At 40.0% G+C, this 17,045-nt stretch overlaps 1 protein-coding gene across 6 annotated transcripts in view; it reads left to right on the forward strand.

The window, feature by feature from the left end:
- The window catches only part of ufsp2 (ufm1-specific peptidase 2), an 82,282-nt gene extending 69,500 nt beyond the window's left edge, over window positions 1-12,782 (forward strand). For all 6 annotated transcript variants that reach the window (XM_069939554.1, XM_069939558.1, XM_069939588.1 and 3 more), the window contains 4 exons: window positions 1,363-1,484; window positions 3,265-3,341; window positions 5,760-5,884; window positions 12,537-12,782. In XM_069939554.1, the coding sequence (XP_069795655.1) occupies window positions 1,363-1,484; window positions 3,265-3,341; window positions 5,760-5,884; window positions 12,537-12,620 (408 nt within the window). In that variant the 3' untranslated portion in view covers window positions 12,621-12,782. The remainder of the gene's footprint in view (window positions 1-1,362; window positions 1,485-3,264; window positions 3,342-5,759; window positions 5,885-12,536) is intronic.
- The last annotated feature ends 4,263 nt before the right edge of the window (window positions 12,783-17,045 follow it).

Consider the following 17,045-nt stretch of genomic DNA (forward strand, 5'->3'; position numbering starts at 1 on the left):
CTTGTTGATAAAAATCTGATAGATATCTTATTTGTGCTGCTCTATAATAATTCTTAAAGTTTGGTAGCTGTAAGCCCCCATGTTTGTACCATTCTGTTAATTTATCTAGTGCTATCCTCGGTTTCTCCCCTTTCCATAAGAATTTCCTTATTATTCTCTTTAGTTCATTGAAGAATTTCTCTGTTAAGGGAATTGGTAACGATTGAAATAGGTATTGTATCCTTGGGAAGATATTCATTTTATAGTTCTCATTTCCGTTTCCTCACCACCACCTTTCCCCTTTTCCCCATTTTCATTTCTCAGTTTTCCTTTTTTGAATGCACTGTATGACAACACTTCTAAAACATAAAATACTTCAACCACTCCCACATTTAAAATTCCCTTAGCCCCAAGTGTTTTCCCACCCCCCTCTCTGAGTCACCCCTTATCCCTTGCTGGGCAACTACAACACCCCTCTCCATTCAGACTGTGAACCCGTTCGCAAATGTCAACTGATTTCGCAGTGACTGTTATTCTCTCCCACCCAACTCCCTCCAGAAAAGACATATCTTCACATTAAAACAAAGCTCCCCCTCTTTTCTTCTCTTTTTCTTTTTCTTTTTTTAACCCCTCCTTTTTTCCCCCGTTCTCCCTTACTTCCCTCCTTTAGTTCTTACTTATACATTTTTTTACATCTTTATATGTAGTTTGTCGTCGTTCTTTGTTCTTGTTACATCTCTTCATCTCTCTTTCTGTCTTGCAGGCATTCTTCAAATTCTCGTGCTTTCTCCGGATCCGAAAACAGTCCGTTTTGCTGCCCCGGGATAACTATTTTAAGTACCGCTAGATATCTTAACAAATTTATAGCTTTTTTTCATAGGAAAATGGCCCTTTCCTTTCTCTCCCACAGATCCAGATCTCTCTCTCTCTCTCCCCCTCTCCCCCAAACATGCCACAGACTGCTATTCTTTTTCACCCACTCCTCCTCCTCTCACCCCAGATACCATCTGTATGCCATCCTTCATCCCTTCTTGGTCCACTTATCATCTGTTTACCCCTCCTGTTTACTCATTTAATTGACTAAATCAGTATCTTTTATTGCTTTCAATAATAGGAAGCATCTCTGTTCCCCTCTTTCACAGAATTTTTGTGCTTGCCAAATCCTTTTGCATTTTCGGAATCAAACAGAACTAATGTACCCAGAGTGACATCATTGCTTGATAGGTTTCTATTCTAAGACACCATTAAAAAGGTATGGCATTAACATGCATTGATAAAAGGATATGTAAATTTCTCTGGAAAGGTTAAAGCCATAAGAGATGTTGTGTTTTCTGCCTTTTTTAATATTGTATTTCTGAAAATTGTTTATATTTGCATTTTCAGAGATTGGTAAAGGCTGGAGATAAATCTCCTGATTTTGTGGGATCAACGGATTGGATTGGATCTTTTGAGATACAGACAGTTTTAAATACAATGGATATAACATCAAAGATCTTGAGCCTCCAGTAAGAAAAATAATGAAGTATTTTCCAATTGTACAGAATTACACATAGGTTCTATTATCAACTCATTTACTCTGCTTTAACATTCTGTAATGGGCTTGGTTTATCTATACCACTTAATATTTAATGACTACATTATTCCTGAACAAGAGAGAAAATACTGCATTAACTCTATTAGATTCTGCTATCATTTTAAATACTTCAGTTTGATTAACTCTTAAATCTTCAAGTCCGAAGTTTTAAATCCAGTTGGCCGGTTTGCCTTGGATCCCATGTGATCCGACCTTTCAGACTAGCCTGCCATGCAGGACTTTGTTAAAGATCTTGCTAAAGTCCATATTGACAACGTCCAATATGTTTGGTCATCTCTTCAAAAAACTATTAAAATCATGAGACCTGGTTTCCCATGCAAAAAGTTATGCTGACCATCTCTAATCAATCCCTGCCAATCTAAGTAAGTACTGGTAGATTCTGTCTTTCAGAATCTTTTCCTGAACCTTCTCACTCGTGATATCAGGCTTGTAGTTTTCTGGCTGCCCTTAAATAATGTTACATTAGCCACCTTCCTGTCTTCCAAAACTTAATTAATGATAGATTATGCAAATATCTCTGTAAGGATCTCCACAGTTGTAGCCCTTGCTTCCCACAATGTCTTGGGATATACTTGGTAAGGCCCAAAGATTTGTTTTTAATCTGCTCCAACACCTACTCACTGATAATTCATAAATGGTCCAGGACATCGCAGCTCATTTGCTTCAATTCCGTCATCTTTTCCAAAGTAAAGACTGATGAGAAACATTCATTTAAAAACTCGCCTACCTCCTGTAGTTCCACACAAAGATGGCCATGCTGAACTTAAAAGGGGACCAATTCTTTTCCTAGGTGCCCTTTCATTCCTGATGTTATCAAACTTGTGAATGAACCTTAAAAAGGTAAAAATATATTGCCTTTCCTCTGTACCAACTGATCTCTTTCTATAATCTGCAGTTCTGCACTGTCTGAACTTTTTTAAATCACTGAGCCTTGATACATGTGACCATAAACTTGTATTTAGTATTCTGCTTCAAAACAGAGGCTAATGTTGTACCTGTATTACCATTTTTTTAACTTATTTTTTGCATCTCTTCACTAGATTTTTGTGAAAACGCCAAATACCTCTTGTGTTGAATAGCTTCTAGCTTTTTGTCATTAAGTAATTAATGTGATTTATTTTGCTTGAATCCAGAGTAGAATTGTAGCCTCACATTAACCTCCACTCATTTAATTTGTCCATTGTCCTTAGCAACTTCTTGCTGGTATTGACCTGTTAGCCAGTATTGCTTTTTAATTACTTAACATTTATTGAATTGGAAGCCATACACCAAGATAGTGGAATGAAAAGTATATTGTCCCCAGTCACACATCCAAGTTTGGGACACGTGATAGCTGGCTATAGGTGACCATCGTGTTACATCCATTCAGGTCATGTAAGTTCACAAATCACTGCCTAAAATGTGTAAAAAAGAATAAAATTCACTCTCTTGGAATTTGGGTAAAGAAGGATTTTTTTTCAATTTTCTTGATGCATGCGCAGATGATGTGGCTTTGCTTGACATAAAATGGCAATACAGGCTGTGAATCTGATACTTTTTCATTAGTCATAACTTTTAGATGTATCGTGCAGAAACTTATTAATAAGACTCATAATTCCAACCTATTTATTAAGGGACTTGCACGGTATAGCTGAAATAAGAAATGAGTTTTGTTCTTGACCTAAGACAATAATGAATTGAATCCTTTGCAGGCAAAGTTCTGATTTTCTTACAAGTGCCAGAGAACTTTCTGAACATTTTGATATGCAAGGATCTCCAATTATGGTTGGTAAGTTTGTCATTCTTTTTGTACATTTTCCTTTAAATTTTAACTTGTAATTCTTCAGAGAGAAAAAATGTGGTAATTCCATAATGTGAGAGAATCTTTATTTAGGATAGAATAAATGAATTACTCTCCTGTACAATGAAAATTAGTCTCTCAAAGATTAGATCATCTATTCATTTTATCATTTCTTGGTAGAATGTAATATTATGAAATGAAAATTCTGACCAATCAAGAGTCAGAGTTCTTGACACTACTGTCGGTACGGACTAGTTAATATGAAAGGCCCAATTGAAAACAAAACCAGAAGCGTGTGTACAACAGCGTCCAGAAAGAGAAACTAGTTAATGTTTCTGTTCAACTAGCTGGGCTCTTCTAGTATTTCTGTTTTAGCGATTTCAGATTCAAGTATCTGTAGCTTACTGTATATTACGGTATATAAATCGAGTTGTGAAACCCAAAAAAACTTTTAAAAAAAGACAATCGGGGTCAACTTGTACGTCGGGTATACTTTTGAGACCTTAAATTCAGCTAAGTCCAATCCGCGCTGATCCTGCGAAAAACTGTTTCGCCATATATGTCGGCTCGTGAAAATCCAAAATAAAATCACAACTGTGACAGATTTTTATTGAAAACAACAATACAATTAGATTCCTTCAAGACCATTCTCACTATCATCATCTGAAGCAAAGATGGCATCAAACACATCCATATCCTCACTGTTTAAAGTCATCATATGGGTCCCAGTCTGTATCTGATGAGGTGATTTCAGCTTCGTCATCAGTGTCCCACAAGAACTCGTCTTTCATGCCACCAAATGCATAAGAGATACCGCACTTTTATCAGTCTCTAACTTCGTCCCATGCCTTCAGCACAAAGTAACACAGGATATCAAGTGGTGCAGCAGGCATTGCCCTGTCTTTTGTAAATGACTTTTCTCCACTTGACATTCATGTATGCCATTCCTCGCGCACATAGTCTTTGAATGTCTTGTTCAAGCAGACATTGAGAGGTTGCAATATAAACGTCAAACCACCCAGGATAACCTCCACGTAGGTATTAAGTAGTCCTAATCTATTTTTAGTTTTCTCAGTTAAGTGGCTACGAAACATATCCCAGACCAGCAAATTCCGTTCTTTGCATAAACTGTGGCCACCTGTTCCACACATTGTCTATCTATAGTTTTACACCATTTTCATCCATCCATCCTCTTTCATGAAAATGTACAAAAATGCCTGCAGGGATTTTCATTTTTGGTTTAATTTTGCGTTTGAAGATTATCATGGGTCTTAACTTTGTCCTGTCGACCATGCACAATAACATCACGGTAAACCTGGTCCTTTTGTGCCCTGTACTTCTGGTTTGCAGTTTTACCACCTTTCCATTCCACTGTTCAATTACTTAACATGTCAAAATTCATGGGAGTTAAATCCATGTTTCCAATATTCCCCAATGCAAATTGAATGATTACACCAGCCTACTGTAGCTCAAAATTATCACTGAGGTCTGAGTGAGACTTGTCCCACTGCAGTGCAAATGTTCTTATTTTATTTTGGGTGATTATGTAACACCCTTGCCTTTGTTCACTTACCCATTCTGCAACGTGATTTTCTAACTCTGGCCAAAGACTGATTCCTTTTCTCAAAGAACATTGCCTTTTTGGCATGTTTCTTAAAGTCTCGTTTTTCTTCCTCTAATCTCTAACCAAATTTTCTTGGAGCAGTGCAGTTTTTGGTTTTCTTGGTCATTTCTATTACTTTCCACTTAACGCTCGCTTCATATTTTCATCGCATGCTCCATGATAGAAATCACCTCCAGCCAATGCCCAGCAGATCAATCTGTGTAATATACGGCGATCAACGGCTCACCTCAGGCATTGTAAACTTTGGGGGTTGACTTGTACGCTGGTCAACGGGGCACCTCAGGCTGCCAGAAAATTGGGGTCGACTTATATGCCAAATATACCATAAAACTCTTAAAATGAGACTGAAAAAGTGGGGGGTGGGGTGACTTATACATTAAAATATATGGTAATTTGTTTTCCAGTATAGAGATTTCAGAGGGTTATGGAATTGGATGCATTTGCTATACAGAGGAGCAAGTCATGGAGATAACAGAAAATTTTGAAAGACTGACTTTTCCAAAATAATACCCATGTTGGGTTAGCAAGTGCAGGGTGAAAGCAGTTTGGAATTATTTATTATACAGTTTGATATCTATGTAAAACAGTTGATTTTAAAAACAAATTATGTTAATAATTATTGCTGTAAACATTAAAATAATGGAAGATTGGAAGAGAATTAGACTGTGTAATTCAATACTTTGTACAATGCAGAACATTACCTCTTTACGTGCACAATCTTACATTTATGTATCAGTTCCTAAACTTGTGTGATTTTTTGATGTTGTTGCTTTACAAATCAGGTAGTGAGACTTTAGCACACGTTCTTCTGGGAATTGCATGGAATGAAACGACTGGTGCAGTAAGATTCCTTGTCTTGGATACACACTACACTGGAGAGGATGAGTGGGCCAGTGCAGTTGAAAAGGTGTGTGTGTGAAGAAAGCGCTGCTGCGCAAGTTATGTTTCTTATTGGGTGAATTTTTCACCCAATATGAAGGAGCTTTTTTTCTCCCTTTCCAATGGCGATAATGGTAAAATTAAATCATTTGTGTATGCAAGTTATTTTTAACTTTTTTGAATGTGGTTTCATTAAAGATAAAGCATTGTTTTCAATAGCCTTATCTGGCCAATTTTAACTTTATGCTGTCCTGCCCCATCTGTACTAATTTTTTGTTTCATTTTCTGTAAACTTCAATTTGGATGTTTTATGGCATAGAAATATTAAAGATGTTCATTAGAATTTAAAAAAAAAAAATCTTCTTTATGTTGTTATGAAAAACAGTAAATTTTGAAGATTTTGTCAGAATCTATTTTCCTTCCAATCTGGATGGTGTTGCTTCACGCAACTTTTCTTGAAGCATTTCAAAGATCAGGCCAGTTTCTGTGGAGTGAGAGCACAATTACCATTTTGAGTGTGTGAACTCTGGAGACTTCTATCTAATGAAATTACCTACCTTTAAATTTTGCAAAAAAAACAAACCATTATGAAAATGATTCATATAACATTATGAAACTCCCTTCCAATTGCAATTCCAATTCATGATTGCCTAATTGATTTGTATTGTCAAGTAAGGTTGGCCTAAAAGCTAGGCCTAAATCATGGAGCTTTTTTTTTAATCTATTTTTGTGCATTTTGTTTTTGGGTTTGAAAAAACTACATAGATCACTGGTCAATTTTATAAACTTTGATGATGGTTTTTTGGTTATTCCTCCAAATCTGAGATGTTCACAAGCTCTAACTAATCAGAGAATGGACAGCAATTTTTAGAGAGAAAGTGTAAAATAATTGCAGGGAAAAAGAGCATGTTGCCAAGCTTTAAAAGTGGGAAGGTGGAAACGATGTCAATCAGTTTTTTAATAAATGTTGATTTCTAGCCCCTACATTTTTTTGACCAAATTAATTGGGAAGGCAAATAGCCTGATAGGCTTTATTGCAAAGGGAGTGGATTATAAAATGGAGACACGAGATTACAGATGGAACAAAAAATAACAAACTGCTGAAGGAACTCAGCAGTTCAGGCAGCATTTATATAGAGGCAAAGGAACGATGGATATTTCAAGTTGTGACTCTGCATCCACTGAGTTTCTCCAGCAGTTTATTGCAAAGGATTGTAGACTGGTAAAACAGAAATGCAGGAAGAACTCAGCTGGTTAAGCAACATTTCTGGGAAGAGAAACCAGTTAATATTTTGAGTCCAATACCCTGTATCAGAACTGAGTAAGGGAGATATTAATTGGTCAAAGTTACAGAGGAGGTGAGGGGGGGGGGGGGGGCGGGTCATGGGTAGAACAAGGCTGTCAGTCTTTGGGTGAAATAGTAGACGGTTAAGCTTCTTTGTGTAAATATGTTGCTAATTATGACATGTCTTCAGCTTCCTGGGATGTGCTGAGCAGACCAAAATGTTCAAATGACAAACAAAATTGGAGAGTATGGGGATGGATTTGTGGGGGGGGGGGGGGGGGGGGGGGGGTGAACAATGACATGTACAAAGCCCCAGTCCCGATTTTTTAAAAAAAAAACAGAAACCAACCCTAAAGTTGAAGAATTCAGGTTGCAATGTGCCCAGAGAGAAAATGAGGTGTTGTTCCTTGAGCTTACATTGGGCCTTGCTGTGGTCAGAGTGGGATATCATTGATTTTAAAGAAGTCGCAGATTCAACCCTCTGAACCTGAACCACCATTCAGTGCAACCTCTGTACCCTATTTTTGCTTTCTCTCTCTCTGCCCTTGATCCTTTTGACCATAAGGGCTATGTTCGGTTCCCTTTTGAATACATTGATTGAGTGGTCTCAACAACTTTCTGTAGCTGGAAGTTCCACAAGTTTACAACTCTCTGATTGAAGTAATTTCTCTTCTTGTTAATCGTAGATGGATTATCCCTTCTTCGACTGTGACATCCCCCCCTTCTGGACTTTCACAGTATTAGGAACATTCTTCCTGTCTCGTCTTATCAGAATTTTGTAATGAGATTCACTCCCATTCTTCAAAATTCCAATAACCTTGTTCTAACCAGTCTTACTTCATGTTTTAGTTCTACCTTCCCAAGAATCACTCTGGTGAACCTTTGCATACCCCCTCAATGTCAAGTCTTCCCTACTCAGTCTTCAAGGTGTGAACTCACCAAGGCCCTATACAATTGCAGTAAGACCTCCCTGCTTGTATATTCAAAACAACTCACAATAAAGACTTACATGCATTTGCTTTCTTCATTGTCTGCTGTACCTGCATTCTAGCCTTCAATGTGCCATGTCACCCAGGTCTTGTTACACCACTCCTTTTCCTAATTTGTCACCCATAAATAATCTGCCTTTCTGTTATTGCCACCAAAGTGGACAAACTGTCAATTGTCTTCTTATAATGCATCCACAATGCATTTGCTCACTCTACTAATTTGACCCAGTTACCTTGCAGCCATTTAGAATCTTCCTCGCAGCTCCTATTGCTTCACCCATCTTAGTATCATCAACAAACTTAGAGATATTACATTCAATTCCTAGCCTAGATCATTAACATATATATAATAAATAGATGGGGTCCCAGCACTGGACCCTACAGTAACTGCCTTATAATCTGAAAAGGACGCATCTTTTTTTTCGAAACTTTATTTATTAATTTTAACATATGAAGAAAGTAAGTAATTCACGTACAGAAAAAATACAAAATAAAGTAATACAAGTACAAAGTAACATAGTTAATACAATACCAATCTCGGCATCTCCCCCTAACAACTAAAAACTAAGACTAAAAAAAAAACTATTTTTAACCCCTAAACCCCCCCTCCCCACCCCCACGATAAAGAGTGAAGAATTAATACTATTAGTATAATTTGAAAAATTAAAAATATATTAAAAAAAGATCGATTATTTTTATATATATATATATATATATATATATAAAAAAAAAACAAAAAAATTTCTACGAAGCTCTAAAGGCTGTGTACGGCCCCTCACCCCAAGTCCAAAGCCCGCTGCGCAGCTCAGACGGCAAAGTCCTCCTCAGCGACAAGATCTCCATCCTCAACCGATGGTCAGAACACTTCCAATCTCTTTTCAGTGCCAACCGCTCAGTCCAAGATTCCGCCCTGCTCCAGCTCCCTCAACAGCCCCTAAGGCTGGAGCTGGATGAGGTCCTCACCCTGGATGAGACATATAAGGCAATCGAACAACTGAAAAGTGGCAAAGCAGCAGGTATGGATGGAATCCCCCCAGAGACCTGGAAGGCTGGCGGCAAAACTCTGCATGCCAAACTGCATGAGTTTTTCAAGCTTTGTTGGGACCAAGGAAAACTGCCTCAGGATCTTCGTGATGCCACCATCATCACCCTGTACAAAAACAAAGGCGAGAAATCAGACTGCTCAAACTACAGGGGAATCACGTTGCTCTCCATTGCAGGCAAAATCTTTGCTAGGATTCTACTAAATAGAATAATACCTAGTGTCGCCGAGAATATTCTCCCAGAATCACAGTGCGGCTTTCGCGCAAACAGAGGAACTACTGACATGGTCTTTGCCCTCAGACAGCTCCAAGAAAAGTGCAGGGAACAAAACAAAGGACTCTATATCACCTTTGTTGACCTCACCAAAGCCTTCGACACCGTGAGCAGGAAAGGGCTTTGGCAAATACTAGAGCGCATCGGGTGTCCCCCAAAGTTCCTCAACATGATTATCCAACTGCACGAAAACCAACAAGGTCGGGTCAGATACAGCAATGAGCTCTCTGAACCCTTCTCCATTAACAATGGCATGAAGCAAGGCTGTGTTCTCGCACCAACCCTCTTTTCAATCTTCTTCAGCATGATGCTGAACCAAGCCATGAAAGACCCCAACAATGAAGACGCTGTTTACATCCGGTACCGCACGGATGGCAGTCTCTTCAATCTGAGGCGCCTGCAAGCTCACACCAAGACACAAGAGAAACTTGTCCGTGAACTACTCTTTGCAGACGATGCCGCTTTAGTTGCCCATTCAGAGCCAGCTCTTCAGCGCTTGACGTCCTGCTTTGCGGAAACTGCCAAAATGTTTGGCCTGGAAGTCAGCCTGAAGAAAACTGAGGTCCTCCATCAGCCAGCTCCCCACCATGACTACCAGCCCCCCCACATCTCCATCGGGCACACAAAACTCAAAACGGTCAACCAGTTTACCTATCTCGGCTGCACCATTTCATCAGATGCAAGGATCGACAATGAGATAGACAACAGACTCGCCAAGGCAAATAGCGCCTTTGGAAGACTACACAAAAGAGTCTGGAAAAACAACCAACTGAAAAACCTCACAAAGATAAGTGTATACAGAGCCGTTGTCATACCCACACTCCTGTTCGGCTCCGAATCATGGGTCCTCTACCGGCATCACCTACGGCTCCTAGAACGCTTCCACCAGCGTTGTCTCCGCTCCATCCTCAACATCCATTGGAGCGCTTTCATCCCTAACGTCGAAGTACTCGAGATGGCAGAGGTCGACAGCATCGAGTCCACGCTGCTGAAGATCCAGCTGCGCTGGATGGGTCACGTCTCCAGAATGGAGGACCATCGCCTTCCCAAGATCGTGTTATATGGCGAGCTCTCCACTGGCCACCGTGACAGAGGTGCACCAAAGAAAAGGTACAAGGACTGCCTAAAGAAATCTCTTGGTGCCTGCCACATTGACCACCGCCAGTGGGCTGATATCACCTCAAACCGTGCATCTTGGCGCCTCACAGTTTGGCGGGCAGCAACCTCCTTTGAAGAAGACCGCAGAGCCCACCTCACTGACAAAAGGCAAAGGAGGAAAAACCCAACACCCAACCCCAACCAACCAATTTTCCCCTGCAGCCGCTGCAACCGTGTCTGCCTGTCCCACATCGGACTTGTCAGCCACAAACGAGCCTGCAGCTGACGTGGACTTTTACCCCCTCCTTAAATCTTCGTCCGCGAAGCCAAACCAAAGAATTAATCCAAAAAATTTTTATTATATAAGAATATATACGAAAAAACAAAAACAAAAAGAACTTAAATGAAAAAAATCAACTAATAAAAAAAACTAAAAAAAAGAAAGAAAAAAAAGAAAACATATATATAGAAAAAATATATAATAAAAAAAGTTTTTTTAAGAAAAAAATGATTAATTCAAACTTATTTAAATTGTATATAATCAATAACTTATAACTCACTTTAACTCATAAAGAGACATCTTATCTTGTATAGAAAAAGATATTTTTTCCATAACCAAACAAAAAAAGGGACGCATCTTATTGGCATTCTTTGCTGTACACAATATTGTACTTTTGGGTATTGCACTGCAATTCCTGCGTCTACATTTTTCTGTTTAATACCACTCTGCTTTCTGCCTGCTAACCAATTCTCTATCCATGTCAATACATGGCAGGATCTGGAATCTCAGGGTCACTGATTGCCCAATCACCCTATCTGCATTTGGTTTCTCCAGCATAGAGTCCACATTGTAAACACTGAATACAGTAGACTAAATTGGAAGAAGTGCCTGCTATATTGAACATAGATACATTTTTTATATGAAAGGATTCAAGAGAAATTATGTTGAAAGAAATGATGAGTTAAAAGATCCACCATGATCTTAATGGATGAGAGAACTGGCACAATGTGTCGAATGGACTGCTCCTCTTATTTATATTCCCACATAGAAATTCAAACCTGTGCAGCAAAAGGCATATGTTCAGACATAGGAAATTTGTCTTGCAATGGATGGAAGATGCTAGAACTGTAGAAAACTGTATAAGGTACTGGTGAGACCGCACCTGGAGAACGGTGTCCAGTTCTGGTCTCCATATTTGAGGAAGGATATACTGGCTTTGGAGACGGTCCAGAGGAGGTTTACTAGGTTGATCCTTGGGATGAAGGGGTTGACTTATGATGAAAGATTAAATCATCTAGGATTGTATTCACTCGAATTCAGAAGAATGAGAGGAGATCTTATAGAAACATATAGGATTATGAAGGGTATGGATAGGATAGATGTAGGAAGGTTTTTTGAGCTGGCCGGGGAAACTAAAACGAGAGGAAACAGTCTCAAGATTCGGGGGAGTAGATTTAGGACAGAGATGAGGAAAAATAGTTTTTCCCAGAGAGTAGTGAGTGTTTGGAAATCTCTAACCAAGGAAGTGGTTGAGGCTGCCTCATTAAACATATTTAAAATTCGGCTAGATAAATTTTTACATGATAGAGGAATTAGGGGATATGGGGAGAAGGCAGGTAGGTGGAGTTAGGTCATAAATTAGATCAGCCATGATCGTATTGAATGGCGGAGCAGGCTCGATGGGCCATTTTTGGCCTACTCCTGTTCCTACTTCCTATGTTCCTATGTAAAACAGTTCAGCTGTTTTTGGCATTTATTCAAGTTTTCCCATGTAGGCTCTAGGTGTGGCAATAAATCTTAGTGGAGCCTGAATCCCTGAGAGGGGAGGTTAGGTCATCAGCACAAAGGGTGGGAAATAAAGTTGCCACTGGAATTTGTGTAATGGAAGAAACTTAAATTTTGATAATTAGTTTATCCATGAACAAACTTATTTTAGATTGTATAGTTTACTAGAGAACTAGACACAGTAACCCTTTTACCTTTATTTCAGGGCATTGATTGGAAAACTGAAGAGTTCTGGATATCAGAGGGGCCTCATAACCTTTGCATGCCACAGAGACCGGGGGGTGTTTAAAGCCACTCATTGTTTATGCTACTGGAACTTTGGCTGAAAAGGAACATAATTTTGAACTGCAGAGAACTCTACCAATCATTTTGTACTTTAAACCAGATGAGAACTTGAGGGTTGAGTACATGTGTTTTACTAATTCTGCAATAAAAACAGCAGCTAAATAAACTTTCAATGTGTTACTGTTTGAACAACTTCATGTGCAGGATAGTGGAATGTAAGACATACTTATTTTTTTGGAAGATTTATTTTCATTCTTTTATTTACTATTGATTATTAGTCTATCTGATACTGTGAATCTATGGAATCAAAGGAAATGGTAAAACTCGATCCCTTTAAGATGCAGAAAAGATTTAGCTTGGCCCAGTAGTACAAATTTGGTTATTATGTATCACAATTTTCACACAACTATACAAATGTGATAAACATTTGGCTACCAAATTAAAAATGTTCCATAGTTTATTGGTAAGACGAAAGATGGTGTAACTGAACACATTTTGATGGTTAAAACACTGACATTAAAGTTTTATTGGGAGGGGGAAGGAATTTTATGGAAGAAAGTTCGGTAAGGACTTTTTTGTTCAAATTTCTTAATCTTTCACAGAAAAATGTCTTGCTATTTTAGTTTTTTTAAATTATAATTTTTTTGATGCAGTCCTTATTGCTAACATGCTCCAGTAACGTCCTGGTATACTTACAAGGGAGGCCGTGTTAATGAATTGGAGCTGGATGAACTCAGGATCATTCGGGAGGCAGTGCTAGAGAGGAGTTTCAGGTAGACCGTCACCTCTAAAAGTCAGGAGACAGGTAACTAGGTGACTGTTAGAAGAGGGAAGGGGAGGAGGGAAACAGTGCAGAGCAGCCATTCTGCTCAACATGTATACTGTTTTGGATATTGTTTGGGGGGGAGGGGGAGGAAAAGAGACAATCTACCAGGGACAAGTTATGGTGGTCATGACTCTGGCGCAGATGGGAAGAGGAGAGCTATGATAATTGGGGATTCATTGGTTAGGAGAGCAGATAGGAAGTTTGGTGAATGAGATCGAGGCTCCCGTATGGTATGTGGCCTCCCAAGTGCCAGGGTCAGGGATGTCTCTGATCGAGTTTTTAGCATTCTGGATGGGGAGGGGGAGCAGCCAGATGTCGTGGTCCACGTGGGGAATAATGACATAGATAGGAGTAGGGATGAAGTCTTTAAGAGGGAATATAGGGAGTTAGGAAGGAAGTTAAAAAGCAGGGCCTTAGGGGTGGTAATCAGGATTGTCGCCTGTGTCATGTGCCAGAGAGGGTAGGGACAGGAAGCTGTGGCAGATGAAAATGTGGCTGAAGAGTTCGTGCAGGGGACAGGGGTTCAGATTTCTGGATCATTGAGACCTCTTGGGGAAAGCCTGACCTGTATAAAAAGGATGGGCTGCACCTGAACTGGAAAGGGACCAATATCCTGGTGGCAGGTTTGCTCGAGTTGTTGGGGAGGGTTTAAAATAGTTTGGCAGGGGAGTGGGAAACAAAATGTGAGTACAGAGATTAAGGTAAGACAAAAGCATGTGCTCTGAGTGGTAAGCAAGGTCAAGCAGGGGACAAAACATAAAGGTAGCCCTTTCGAGGATTTGAAATGTGTCTATTTCAACGCAAGGAGGGAGAACGCTGCAAGGGGAGTGTCCACTGAGTTGGTGTGGGTGGAAGTCAGAAATAAGAAGGAAGCTATCACTGTGCTGGGAGTAGTCTATTGGCCCCCAAATAGCTCTCGAAAAACCGAGGAGCAGATAAGCAGGCATATTTTGGAATGGGGAGGGAAATATAGGGTCGTAGTTATGGGTTGATTTCAGCTTCCCTAATATTGACTGGCACCCACTGACTGCAAGAAGGATATATGGGGCTGAATTTGTCAGGTGTGTTCAAGAAGGATTCCTGACACAGTAATGTGGACTGGCCAACAAGAGGAGAGGCCATACTGGATCTAGTTCTGAGTAATTTTTTAACCTGGTCAGGTGGCAGTCCTATCATTGAGGGAGCATTTTGGTAAAAGTGACCAGGAGGAGCTAGTGGAGTTGTTCAAGTGAACCGGTACGGACTTGAAGGGCCGACATGGCCTGTTTCTATGCTGTAAACGGTTATATGGTTATAACGCCTTTAACTTCAGCATAGCTATGGAAGAGGATAAAAACAGACAAAATGGGGAAAGTGCTCAACTGGAGAAAGGGATAATGCAGGAACTAGTGAGAGTAAATTGTAAACAGATGTTCAAGGGTGAAAGCACAGAAGTAATGTGAAGGAAGTTTAGGGATCACTTGTGCTGGGTTCGGGCTAGGTTTTCCCCAGGGACAAGGAAAAGATGGTAGGAAAAGGGAACCGTGACTGATGAAACAGGTGAGGCAACAAATCAAAAGGAAGATGGAAGAATATGTTAGATATAGGAAATAGGAAGTGCTCATGAGAAATGTATGGAACCAGGAAGGAGTTTAAGAAAGGACTTAAGAGAGCTCAAAGGGGGCATCATAAGGCCTTAGGATTAAGGATAACTCCAAGGTGTTCTATATGTATGTGAAGAACAGAAGGATGATGAGAATTAAGGTGGGGCCACTAAAGGATAAGGGAGGCAACAAATGCCTGGAGGCAGAGGAGTTTGGGGAGGTCCTAAATTAATACTTTGCGTCAGTATTCAGAAGGGAAAAGGACCTTAATCAGGGTGAGGTTGAAAGAAAACAGGCCTGTGTGCCGGTAAATGTGAAGATTAAGGAAGAGGAAGTGTTGGATCTTCTTAAAAACATCAAGATTGATAACTCCCCAGGGCCGGATGCGATATACCCCAGGTTGCTGTGGGGAGTGAGAGAAGAGATAGCTGGGGCAGTAGCCATGATCTTTGAATCCCCTTTGGCTGCAGGGGAGGTGCTGGAGGATTGGAGAATGGCAAATGTAGTCCCCTTGTTTAAAAAAGGTAATAGGGAGTGTTAGGAGCCCAAAGGACCACAAAACCCATCAGCAATAGACGTTCTCCAAGACAAGTGGTTTTCAAAACAAGTTATTTTTAATCAACTTCAAACATGAAAATAGAATCAAACTTTAACTTAACTCTATTCTTATACTATACTCTATACTAACCCAAATTACCCCCTTCTAAATTCTAAGTGCACGTGTATGTAATGTGTGTGTAAATTCAAGAAAAGTTCACAGTTCAATTTCACTTCGCCTTCCAAGTTCACTGGTTGCAGGCAATCACCATATTGTAAACAGAATTTAACATGTATGAAGTTCACCAGGCTTGGTGCTTGAAAGATAAATGTTTACCGCTCAAGAAGGTTCTTATAGGGTTTGCAGAGAGAGATATTTGTTCCAGGATTTCCACAACTGAGGTACCACCACTAGTCACCTTAGGGTCTCGCTGGAGGAACTTGCCCCATCAGGGTCTTCTAGATGGTAACCTCTTTCTTCAAGCTACCACAGAGTTCCATTCCTTCCTCTGTTTCATGAGAACCATCAGACAGAGAGCACTTCCAGCATCTACTGCTCTGGAACTTGTTTTCATCAGTTTCAAACAGTTTTCCCTGGATTGCACTATTCAGTTACTCGTCAGTGACTGACTGAGCTGTTAACTCAACTCTCTCTCTTTTCCAACTGGAACACCAAAGAGAGCATATGACTCATGTCTTGCAAAACCCCCCACCTTTTCTAGCAAACAACAGGAGACCTTTCTTCTTCTCAAGTTGTTATCTTAGGTTTCCTTTCTTTGGCTTGGCTTCGCGGAAGAAGATTTATGGAGGGGTAAATGTCCACGTCAGCTGCAGGCTCGTTTGTGGCTGACAAGTCCGATGCAGGACAGGCAAGACACGGTTGCAGCGGTTGCAAGGGAAAATGGGTTGGTTGGGGTTGGGTGTTGGGTTTTTCCTCCTTTGTCTTTTGTCAGTGAGGTGGGCTCTGAGGTCTTCTTCAAAGGAGGTTGCTGCCCGCCGAACTGTGAGGCGCCAAGATGCACAGTTTGAGGCGATATCAGCCCACTGGCGGTGGTCACCTTGCAGAAAGGGTACTGATAGACAGCATGACTCCAGCAAGACAATGGTCAAGCATTTTATGATGTCAGTTCAATTAACACTTGCAATGTGAATTCTTCAGTCTTTCAAATAAGATCTGTTTTAAAATGTTAAAATGTATGTGACCTACTCTAAATCTTATAAATTTTCCCCAAATATTAATTGTTACAGGAAAATCCTGGGAATTATAGACCAGTGAGTTTTGCATTAGTGGTGTACAGACTATTGGAGAGGATTCTTAAGGATAGGATCTTTGAGCATTTGATGAAGTAGTTTACTCAAGGATGGTCAGAATGGCTTTGTGAAGGGAAGATCGTGCCTCGTGAGCCTAATTGAGTTTTTTTGAGGCGATAACAAAATAAATTGATGAGGGTAGGGTGGTAGATGTGGTCTACATGGATTGCAA

The sequence above is a fragment of the Narcine bancroftii genome, chromosome 1 (assembly GCF_036971445.1).
Source record: "Narcine bancroftii isolate sNarBan1 chromosome 1, sNarBan1.hap1, whole genome shotgun sequence".
In the NCBI taxonomy this organism is placed as follows: domain Eukaryota; kingdom Metazoa; phylum Chordata; class Chondrichthyes; order Torpediniformes; family Narcinidae; genus Narcine; species Narcine bancroftii.